This window comes from Rhea pennata, chromosome 1 (genome assembly GCF_028389875.1).
Source record: "Rhea pennata isolate bPtePen1 chromosome 1, bPtePen1.pri, whole genome shotgun sequence".
Classification (NCBI taxonomy): domain Eukaryota; kingdom Metazoa; phylum Chordata; class Aves; order Rheiformes; family Rheidae; genus Rhea; species Rhea pennata.
The window spans coordinates 171,389,584-171,401,994 of NC_084663.1; the positions used below are offsets into that span (position 1 = coordinate 171,389,584).

Genomic DNA, 12,411 nt, shown 5'->3' on the forward strand with positions numbered 1-12,411 from the left:
GTTGTTTAGATGGTGTTTTAATGACTGTACAGTTGCAAATTCAGATTTTGTTTCATTTTTTGTTAAATCTCAAGAAGGTATTTGGCTGAGATGAATGTAGTGATGCTTTTTCTGTAAGGAGTGAATAAGGATTGGAAAATATGATTGAGTGAATTGTAGGAGAGTGATATTCTGAGAATATCCAAAACAAGTGTTGTAGAGGGATGTAGATTTCTGAATACTATTTTACCCCATCTTAAGTAATACTTTTTTGTATATTGTGTTATGATACAGGTTGCTGTTGAAGTATTTGGCCTAGTACAACAGTTACTTCCCTCTGTGGCAGTTTTGAATCAGAAATACGCCCCTCCAGCTTTTAACCCAAATCAGTCTACAGACAGCACCACTGGAAACCAGCCAGAACAAGGTCTTTCAGCTTGTACTACCTCTAATCACTATGCTGTCGTAGAGAGTGAACATCCCTATAAACCAGCATGTGTTACACACTATAAGGTAAGCACCATGTCTAAGTTGCATACAGTTTCTTAAATTCTCTGGACATGCTTTTTTGTTTTGTAAAAATGGACTAGCTGAAAAATTGTTGCCATGGGTGATACTCATATTGTCTAATTTAGAAGACTGGGTTTCCTATATTACTATTGCATTGCTCTCTGCAGATTTCTGTGCTTCTCCAGTAAGTACAGAAGAAGCCTGTAGGTTTAGACCCCTAATGTCAGTATCTAACTTAGGCACCTACATTTGCTCAGTGTTAGATTTTTAATACTCTGTTGTGCACAGATTCTTTGGTCTAACTGTACAGATTTTGCACGTATTTCTCTCTCACTATATGTGTGTATATGTGAGGTCTGAAATTACCAGTTACAAACCACTAATAAAGCACATTAGTAAACAGTATATTGTCAGTTTTATAATCTACATCAGTATTTAGTATAACATTATTAATACTTACAGTTCTTTACTAGTAATTTATTTGTTAAAGATGTAGATGATTTAAGCGCTCTTCTCAAACTTAAATAAGATTTAATTTTTAAAAGCATAAATTATTTCTTCCTAGAAAGCAAAATAAGCAAAGAGTGTGTATGTGGAGTCCGAAAACTAAATAGACAAGTAATGCAGTTTTGATCAAAATGACTTGCATGTAAACTCTAAAGTTCCCATTTCTGAATTTAGAAGTTTGATGTCCTTCTGTAGACATTATCTAATCATATCGAGACATTCATACCTAATGCTAAAATTATGCTTTTAAAAATACCTAACATCAATTTCACTCAAAATACTATGCATTACAGTGCAGTGTAGTATAGTGTAGAGTATTCTGCCTATTTAATTACTTCATGAATTACTCTAATTTGGACCATGGTTTGGGATTGCAGAAGACTCTGAAATCCTCTTTAACTATCTTGAGTCACTTTGACTGACTCTATTAAAATAAAATTTTATTTTCCTGAAGATCAATGAAGAAAGAGTGGTTTTGTCTATCTGAGTTAAGGGCAGAGATGTAAATTACATGCCTGAGATAAATCCCTAGTGAGCTCTCTAGTGACGTTGATACCAAAACTGTAAATACAAAGGTTGGAAATCTGGAATCAAGTAAAAACTGGCGATCGTTAATCATTTTTATGCTTGAGTTGAGAAAGGAAGATATCTGCTGCAGAGTAAATAGTTACAAGCAGTGCTTCCTGAAGTGCTGATGCTTATTATCTTCATAAAAGTTTGCACAGCCTCTATGAAGCTTTAGTCTCGGCTGTTGCTGCTTTTGAAATTCTGTAGCTACATGCTGTCATACTGCAGGCCAGATTCACAAGCGTACTTCAGCTGCTTTGTACTTTTCTAGGATTGCACAAAGCAGCCATTGAATCTGACTTTGATGTTTGTATACAAAGAGGTATTTGAGAGTTAAATATTAGTAGTATTCTGTGGTTGTTTAGTTTAATGGTCCTGTATTTAAAAATGAAAACAATCACAAATGGAATCATAAACTCAAGCACTTAATCTGAACATAGCACAATACATGACTATAATTTAGGAAACATTTCAGATATATCTGGATTTTGGAGAACAAATCTTGAAAATTTGGTTAATGTTGTTTTGATATATTTTTAATTAACTGTATAGAATTGAAAAATTGAATCACTTTCATAACCTGAAATGCTAAAAAGAAAAGACAGAAAGAAAATGTGCAATTAAATGTATAAAAATCTACTTGAACATAATTGATTTTGGACTACTGCTTTGTTTTAGGTTACTTTTCCTGAATGTGTGAGGTGGATAACAATAGAGTTTGACACTCAGTGTGGCACTGCTCAGTCAGAGGATGTTCTTCGTTTACTGATTCCTGTCAGAATTGCACAGAGTCTAGGATTTGGACCAAAGCACAGTTCTGTTCATGAAAACCTTAACTCATGGATAGAACTGAAAAAATTCTCTGGATCTTCCGGATGGCCCACTATGGTGTTAGTATTGCCAGGTAATAAATATATACTGCTTAATTTCCAGTAATGTGTGGTACTAAAATAATGGAAAGACCAGTAAAAATGAATTATTAAATTAATAAGAGTTTAAATTAATTTAAATTAATCTATATAAATTATTAAAACAATGAATAATGAAAAAAATAATGAGTATGCTTTTTATGCAAATGGAAATTTTCACTACAGGAGTTTTGAATCATCATAGAAAATAAAGGTGAAAAAGTCTCAGTCCAAGCAGGCAAAAGTTTATAAGCCAATGGTTGCACGTCAGCGAAACACAATGATACTAGCTTTCTTACAATGATACTAGCTTTCTTTTTTGAAGTGTTGATTTATGTATTGCTCAAGATTTTCTTCTATGTGTTTTATATGAAGCCTAGGTTTCAGTTGTGTTTATGCAATAGAAACATACAAAATAGGAGAAACATTGAACATTTCTTTTTTTCTTCTTTTTTCTTTTTTTGTATTCTTTTGCTTCCTATAAGGCAATGAAGCACTTTTTTCTCTGGAGACTGCATCAGACTATGTGAAAGATGAAAAGGCATGTTTTTATGGTTTCAAGTGTTATGCAATTGGATATGAATTTAGTCCAGGATCTGAGGAGGTATGGAAAAAGTGAAATGACTGTAATTGAACCTATTTAATTTCCTTCTCTAAGGCTTTTTTTTTTTTTTTTTTTGGTAAAAGTAATTTTGTTTCCACTTCTGACTAAATAACATTAGCAAAATATATTTAAATGATTTTCATACAACTTTCTTTTATCAGAAAATATTTCTGCTTATGTTATTTTTGAATATTTTAAATCTGAATGTATGTTTGTGGAGAATCTTCTTCTATACATATATATGATATATCTTATATAGTTTTCTATATATAGAAACATATCTATGTATGTATATATGTTTTATATATGTGTGTATATATATAAAAAAAACTGTGACAATCTACAACTATATAGCATTGTGCTTTTATCTATTATATCAATGGATATGTTATTTCCTAAAATTCTGACCTAGTCCTCTATTCTAAATGTAAAGAATTAGTGCTTTCAGAATCACAGTCATGCATGTTTTACTGTCACTGCTAATTATGTGATAACAGAACTTCTTTGTATACTTGGAAGAATATTTTGTCGTAGCTATTTTAATACAAAATACCTAATGTGTTTTGTAATAACTTAAAAAAATAGTGTGCGCCTTGTCTTGGGAGTGTTAGGTCCATGGCCTCATGTGAACTCCACAAGTTTTGCATCTTGTTTACAGTGCAGCTGCCACAAAAGACTTACCTCATCTCATTCATGACATCTGCTCAGACTTGATCACATTCAAATTTTCAGAGCATGAGATTCTTTGAAATTTCATAGTGTGTCTGATGTGGACTAGAAGATATTTCGTAAGATTATTAGCTATGATTGTCTCATTGGCTTGAAGCAAATCAGATTTAAGGTTATTATAGATAATCTAATTAGTCTAATATTGGACAATATTTGGTTAATGCTGTGTTACTTTTGGTAGATACTATTTTTAGCTGCTTAAGCAGATACATGTTACTGGCAAGAGCTGCATTCCTGTGCAGAAACTCTTAACTCTTTCCCTATGCTAATTCTAGTTTTTTAATAAGCAGGCAACAAGGCAGATCAGGAAGCAGAAGTGACTTAAAGCTGATCTTTTCTGCTGCACCAGCTTTTATTTGTCTTGCAGTGCTCTTACAGAGAGAGTGGGGGCAATAAGAGTAAGTCAGGAAAGAGCGGGAAAGAGGCAATGCCTGCACCAATTAATAGTATGCCTTGGCCTAGGCATATGTTCTGTCATAAAGCAAATCTTTTTTTTTTTCTTTTTTTTTTTCTTTTTTTTTTAAACTGTCGTAATAAGTAATAATAGGAGTTCTCAGGAACACAAAAGTGGCTGGTAAAACCACAGTGTCCACAGAGCTTTTGTTTAGGAATAATGAACCTAATGAAACTTTGTTGAGATGAAACAATAAATACAATATGAACATCACAGAAGATCAGAGGAACAAAGTTTTCCTCTTATGAAATACTTTTAATTGTATCTTTCTTTTTTTCCTGAGGTCATAGATGATATGGAAGAATGCTTGTCTCATCTAAACTAGTGGCCCTAATACATTTATTAGCATTTTATGTACATATTTGTCAGCTACCAGACAAAAACATACCTTCTTTTTATCTCTCATTAGACTATTTTCCTAGCTACAAGGGATGATTCTCCACCTGAAGTAGCAAAGTTTTAGTGCTAATGACTGCCATTTTTACTGAGAGATTTAAGACTCAGAGTGGTACAACAGTTAGGCTGCAAAGACATACTTTGCAGTATGTCTTTGCAAATAGAAAAGGAAGTGTTACATTTTTTAAGTTACATTTTTTAAGTTACCTTGCATCGCTGAACTAAAGCCTCGACAAAAGTCACATAACAGCAATATCTATCCTTCTCATCCTCTTTAAAATAAGGTCTTTGTTCACCTTAAAGGTTCTGTAATCTGCAGGTATGGTCCAAGTCTTTTCCTTTTATGGAAAGTTAAAGTACTCCATCTTTGGCGTACCAGCTTAACTTTAAAGGACCTTAAATTAAGTGATTGGACACACCACATAAGTTTCTTATTCTTTTGAGAACTTTGTGGTCACCATTTTCTGAAGTGTTACTGCTGGCAGAAAAGGAGTATATGTTCTGGTAACTGCTCTGTTTACTGTAGTTTAAAAAACAAATTATCAATGAGACTTGATTCAGGTCAGTGCGCTTCATTTCTGCCCATCTGATTTTCCACTTCTAAAGGGCAAGCTTCCAGTACCCTTTCCTCACTGTAGTGTCTTAAGTGGCAGGCATTCTTACAGAAGTGTTTGGAAAACTTGAAGGGTGCTGTTGAGTGTGAGCATGAAGTGCATGAAGAAATCAGTATATAGATGTAGTTGAACTATTAAACTTTGTATAAATGTCAGATTTTTGCAAAAAAACTACAAAATACATGCAAAAACTGCCACCTTTTCTTCTACATAAGGAGGCCAGTTACTTTAGCAGAACTATCAGCATTGAATTAGTGGGGTCATGAGATAGCAAGGAAATGTCAGGTTTATTGGCCTACGTTTCACCTATTTTAATTGCTTGCTATTTCAGAACTTGCAGTTTGAGTCCTAAACACGTAGTTTATTGAGGGTTGGGTCTAAAAGGCATTTTGGAATTATTTCCGAATCTTGGAGAATGCAAGGTAAATCTAGGGTTACTGATTTGAAGCTCTTCACAAAACGGATTTTGACCTTAGGTTATATATTACTAGACTCGGAAGGTCTACCTAGAAAATCCATCAGATTAATGTTTTCCATCTCTTCCACTTTTCTTTCTCCTCTGTGGGAGTAATCTGTCATAGGTTTCTTGGAAGTGCTGAACATTGCACAGATTTCTTTAAAACTTAGAAGTGGTATTACTGTCAACAACATCTTCTTGTGAGCAAGTTAAAGAGGCTATGTTTGCCTGCGGTTGGTGCAAGTAGAAGGAACATATCAAATACATGTCTTTGTGGCTGGAAAGTAACTACAGCCTCCTTAGCAATATTGCTCTCTTTCCATTCCTTGCACCCAGCCTCCTTCCTACTCTGTGCTTGAAAAGGATGCATGTGGCCTAACACAAGTGGAATAGAAGAAACTCTGTTCCTTTCTCCTAAGAACAGGATTAAAAGATACTAAGGGAGGCTCTCTGTCATGTGTTTTCAGTGGCAAGCATAGGGGGAATGAGGAGGAATCTTCTCCTCTTCTCTTAGAAGGGCAGAATCAGTGAGAAGAAAAATATCTTTCCAAGGTAAAGTTGGATGGAAGAAGCTGTTAAGAGCTTCTTCTAGGATTTATAATGGAGAAAATGTAGAATCCTTTTCCTATCCTTATCTCTCCAGCTACAGAGAGGAGGAAGGAAACAGAATTTTAAATAGCATTACCTTTAAACAATATGGAAAAATGAGCTTTTATGATACCTCTCCAGCTTTGGAGAGATATTGCCATGCAATATCAGCAGCTTTTGCAGTATAAAGTTCCCTTTCTCTTTAACATTATGGACTAAAGACAGTATCTTTCTCTGATAGGAGGCTAGCATAAGCCTCGTAACCTGCTTGATAATACTCCTACCTAGTTGAAATTGTTCTAAATTTTTTTGTATTCTAGTCCACGTCACAGCAAAACATGATAGCATAAATGTAAGGCAAGCAGAGTATTAATGAGACACTTCAAACTGGAATGCAGCATTAATATCTGTTAGGATAAAGTAGTGTCAGGGAAACCATTCGATTGTGTTTTCTGAAACAATATTTTTGTTTAAAAAATTATTTAATTTTGAAGGGCATTATTCAGCTGGAGAAGGAATTGGCCAATTTAGGAGGATCATGTGCAGCAGCTTTAATGAAGAAAGATCTAGCACTTCCGATTGGTAAGTCCTCCTCAAAGAACACATTTCGTTACTTTATCATTAACTCAAGTTTGCTGAATAAATAATATCTTTCAGTCTTAATGATACTTTTACTTAGAGATGATAATGTAAAAATTAATTCTTAAAACATAATTAGTCAGCAGAGATAATAAAATAGCATTTTTCTCTGCTTACACTATTTCCTTCTTGTGTCGATGGGTAGGAGGGAAACCCATTGTCATTTAAATCTGAACCTGCTCACCCCACTCACAGATAGTGCATCAATGTGCGAGTTATATCCTACAGTTTCCTGATGGTACTTCACAGATGTGCAGGTATCTTATTTGTATTCTCTCTCACTGTTTTTATCCCTGCACTCTACACCTTTTGAATAAAAAATACCTGCAGCATTGAACTGCAAAATGGAAAATTTTATTTTTAATATTGAAAGTAGTCACTTTATCTCTAGACCTCACAGCCTAAAATATTACTGCTGTTTTTTTACAATTACCAAAATAATGCGTACAGCAGATGCAGCAAATACAAGTTTACAGTAACCCAAAGACAATTTAAGATACAAGGAAAAGTGAGAGTTTAGCAAAAATGAATGGATATAGAAACCGAATTAGAACTTTTTAATGATAGGGCCAAATTCTGCATAATAAGATTTCTACCAATAAGCATTAGTGAAATTAGGTTTTAATTTAGGATTGCAAACAAGAGCTCAAATATTGTCAATGAAGGTAGAAGAGAAGAGTGCACATTAATGAGCAGGAATGCATTGATCAGTGTAAAATTACTGTCACAAGACTTCATTTGAATTTTTTTAACCTGGTATTTTTCTTTCATATTTGAATATGCAAATCCCTTACCCTCTTGTAAGTAGGCACCTCAATTGCACTTGTAAATCTGTATTTCTCTCTCAAAAGTACAGACAATTCTGTAGGTTAGAGTGCCTTTTTCTGTTGTCCTTCCAACAATAGCCGCTTGAAATCCTTGGTTTTGTCATTAATCCCTACTGCCACTAACTTGTTCTCTTTTTGCATGTAAAAAAGAAGCAGAAATTTAAGTGCTTCTTTCTTTCATTTCTCAGGTTTTGTAGTACTTCAGTCTTTTCTCAAAAGAGGGTTTGGTTTTGTTTTAAATTAATGTTGAAACAATGTTTAGAGTAAGATAGGAAAGTAGGTGGTACATAGATTTGCTTATCTGCTTTCAGACAGAAGGAATTTCAGATGAATAACATGCAGCTAATTTACTTTTGCAGGTTCAGCAAACCTGTAAAAGAGGTTGTATGTGAACTGCAATGAAGGAATGATAGGTTCATTGACCGTTAAAGGGTTTACTGATTACAGAAGTAATTATAATTCATGCATCTCATCATTTACCTAACACCTACTCTAGCATTTCGATGAAATCTGTTAGTATTGCTGATAGTGTTACAAATACAATGACAAAAAAGCGTAAGTACGTAGTGTTTCTCTGTAAGACTGCTGGACCCTAGGAATAAACAAAATGATCAGTTGTACACAGGAGTAGTAGTGTTTGCCTATTATGATGGAAGCGACAGCACAGTCTTTTTAAGATTGTTTTCAGTTTTAGTTTTGCTTAGTTTAAGTGTTTTGCCTGATGTCTGGCCACAAAACAGTAGCAGGGTAAGAGGTGAAATTTGTTTTTCTAGAGCAGCATTTAAATGCTTTAGTACTAGCATACTTATCCTGCATTCTAGATTATTTCTCTTCTACTTTTTCTGGAAGTGAAATGATGTCCTGAGGAACCCTGTGTATTACGTGTTAGTAGCATTGCTTATTTGTAATGTAGTATGATTTCATTCACATGGAGTATCCTTTAAGGGAAAACATATGTGATCATATAAGAGACTGTCTTGTAACGCATACACATAAGAAGACCTTTCATATTGGACGTCTAAAACTTCTAAATGCTTTATTTTATAATTTTTGTAATTTTACTTGATTTCTTGTGTGTGTGTGTGTAGATGTGTACGGTCTAAAGACAGTAGCCAAAGCAAAAAATTCACACCAGAAAGGAACAGCTTCACTTAAAATTCCTGAACTTTAGCATTTAAAAATTATGCATCTGTGTCTAAACTAGTAACTCCAGCCTTCTTTCTTTTTGAAGTTAATGTAGACATCTTCAGAGGATGAGTCATTTCATCCTAAAATAAACATCCAAGAAAAAATGAAATGAATCACCCAAAGCAGGAGCCTATAGCTCCTCTGTTTCCTATAAAGATATTTTATAATGTCTAAGTCTGGGCTCATTATCTCATGCTTTGCTGCCCCAAGGTAGGTAATGTAAATCTTCATACATTTCCCAGATAATTTTTAGACATCTGGATCCAACTTAAGTGCTCTTAAAACATGGAGATTTTAAAGAAGACAGTAAGAAACTTGATTAATGTCAAGGCAGAATTTAAGAAAGGAAGATGTAAACAAGTAGATGAAAGTTCTCACCAGATATGTCTAGGAAGATTATGCAGAAGACATCATGGGGGTGAAAAAAGACTTATCTGGACACTTTCTGTCAAGAAAAATATCTAAAATAACTGCATTGACTTCATATCAGAGTTGTTTACTGTTACTGACATCCTTGTATATCCTTTCATCTTTAGCATTATTTGTATGATTGCATCTTGGTGTATTGATTTTAAGGAGGTTGTCCAGTACAAAGCAGTTCTGTGCTTTTTATTAATTTTTGTGGTGGGTATATTCTGTCTACATGTAGTCAAGTACTTGTCCAAGTTCCCCTAGCGCCATTAGGGGAAAAAAAGTGTTTTGAAAGGACACCAAGAAGGCATTAGCCTTTTTGCTCTGGAGGAAGATGCACTGGACTTGCAATTCCTTCATGCATTAGGAAAACATTATCTGTGAGAGTGCACCTAAATATTACTTGAGTACCACCTTCAAAAGGTCGCATTTTCTCATTGCTAGTTCTCCAGGATTTTAAGATACTTGTTCTAGTGAGAGATCTGATCTGTGTTTGTGATCTGACTTGAATAACAGTGTGGAATTGATTGATGTATTTAACGTTGTTATTTATTTGCTTATTTCAACTCTGTATTAGCTATTTCTGAGAACAGAATTTTTATATACTTTTAGTTCTTTCAATTTTTAAAAATACATTATAACTTTATTCTTTAGATTTCTCTTTCTCTCTTCTTACTAGTACAATTGCCTGACATGTTTCTGAGAGAGAGTAGAAATCTAGTAACTAACTGTTTTACATTTCTTTTATGTTAAAGACTGTGTTTGGCAACTCTGGTCACTGTAGAATCAGAATTTGAATTGTATTTGTGAGATGTATAAGAAAATATACTTGAGATTTGTATTTTCAAAAAGAATCATAACTTTGTAGAGTTTACCAGATTTTCAGATAGTATTATCAGGATAAGATCTTACAGGGGAGCAGCTTGTGCATAAGAAGTAAGTTCTGCTTCCTGAAAATCGTCTTCCCCTCCCAAAATCTTTCTCTGAAAATATCTAGTTACATCCAAAGTTTTGCCATACATACTGTCGTGGAGATAAGAAGATAAAGACCAAATTTTTGTTTTATGTAAATTGCATTGTTTATTTGCTTGTTCACTGAACAACACAATATTGCATGTTTAGTGTGTTACTTGAAAGTGTTAGCTATTCATTAAGGAATATTGAATTAATCTTTGAACTTCTGAATAAACAGTGTTGTCCATCATCTTACAAATTTAAACTTGGTAATATAAATGGCTTTACTAAACAGAACTGAATTTCACATTCTATACTAAGTGGATAAATGTCAGTATTATTTTTATGAAAAACTTTTGTTTATATTTTTACAGCAGGTAATGAATTTGAAGAAGATCTTGAGATTCTTGAAGAGGCTGCTTTACAGGTATACAGTTGCTTTATTAACAGGCATAATTTAAGAGTTCTGCCCTAAATTTTCAAAACTAGTAGCTCTTTTTTTTTTTTTTTTTTAATCTCTGTTTCTCTCTTTCTGTTTCTGGCTGCCTCATAATTCCTTGTGCGGAATATGAGCTTTTAAAATCGGAGAGCTGCTTACATTGTCAGAAGCATGCCATTTAAATTGTTCTATTCATGACAAAAAATATTAATCATTTGTGAAAATGCAGCTTTTCCTACTTAGCTAAACAAGAATTATTAAATGGATGTCACTGCCTCTTTTTGGAGACAAGGTAGATGGGAATATTAGTAGGTATCCCTTTACAGATCTTTTTAGCTCTTTTATTCATATCACAGAGTAGTTAGGTCTCTGTGGAAAGTAGATTCGAAATGAAATATTGGCTGAGATGTAGAATTTTGATCCTAAGGTACATACAGAACATTTTTAGTCATTGGCTGAAAAGTGAAAGTTTTCAATAATGGAACCCTGTTTACTATTTCATGGTCAATTAATGGATCTGTTTTCAAGTCCTCATTGATAAACTGATAATGCGTGATTCAGAAAGAATTTTCAGTTGACTTTTAGATCTAGAGTATTTTGTGTAAATAGAATATAATATTATTCGCCAGTTTATTTAAATTCACTTATATATTTCACAGAGGCTATCTTGAAAGAAATACTTTTTATCCAGAGTGTCCTTTTTAAGGCATAATGGACATAGATCAAACATGTGAAAGCAGGACATTCCGGACTTGATGTGGAACTATTTAAATTGTATATATAATCTCAGAAAATCTTAAAGAAATCAGCATTTATATGAAGTCTTTCTGATAATAAAGGTGCCTAGAAAAAAAAAATGCATAAATATCTCATAGGAAATCAGATGGGTAAATATATTTGATTACCTTCTGGCTTAGCTGTTCTGATTTAACAATGCATTTTAGGTGCTACCAAAATTAATGTTTCACATATCTTCATAATTGTAGAAATAAGATAGCTTTTTCAGTTGAACAGTGATGTTTATGAAGTCCCAAATAATATGATTGCAGTTGTTCTGAACTGATGATTAATTTCTTTGTTGTGATGGTAGTCGGCACTGGTCAGCACTCCCTGTTTATGGCCCATAGCTGACGATGAACGATAAAGCAGTTTTCATATTCTTTCTCTTCTAATTCGCATCAAGGCGTGTATTTTCAGATTTAGTTACTACTGTACTCGCTGGAGAAATGTGCTAGTCTATAGTTATAGTAGGATACCACTGCATATGTTTTTGTTACCTTAGTTGTCAGGATGGTAAAACAGAAAGCATCTGGGAGGAATCAGCTGTTGACTGAAAAATGAAAGAAACATCTTTTCAGTTGACTGTTCTTGGCCCCACTATGTGCTAATTCAAAAAGTGAACTAAGAATGTATATGCAAGTGATGGATTCATTTTCTCTTTTAGTTCAATCTGTTCAATATTTTATACAACTTTCATATATAGTATACAACCTTTCTCTCTCCTTCTTGCAAGGAAGAGATTTGTTTTAATTTGTCTCATCAAAAATCTATTTCTCTAAGGTGTATGTCCAACCTTTTAGTTTTTTGTGGGGACACTCCCACTGACCACATTTCAGAAGCTCTTTTTCCTTCTGGTCACA

At 33.7% G+C, this 12,411-nt stretch overlaps 1 protein-coding gene across 17 annotated transcripts in view; it reads left to right on the forward strand.

Moving 5' to 3' along the window:
- Nucleotides 1–12,411, forward strand: part of MYCBP2 (MYC binding protein 2) — a 212,074-nt gene that overhangs the window by 108,198 nt on the left and 91,465 nt on the right. For 13 of the 17 annotated variants that reach the window (XM_062566861.1, XM_062566863.1, XM_062566864.1 and 10 more), the window contains 5 exons: nt 274–492; nt 2,242–2,467; nt 2,957–3,075; nt 6,808–6,895; nt 10,707–10,759. In XM_062566861.1, coding sequence (XP_062422845.1) covers nt 274–492; nt 2,242–2,467; nt 2,957–3,075; nt 6,808–6,895; nt 10,707–10,759 — 705 coding nt within the window. The remainder of the gene's footprint in view (nt 1–273; nt 493–2,241; nt 2,468–2,956; nt 3,076–6,807; nt 6,896–10,706; nt 10,760–12,411) is intronic. The other 4 variants (XM_062566862.1, XM_062566865.1, XM_062566878.1 and 1 more) reach the window with 1 other exon arrangement.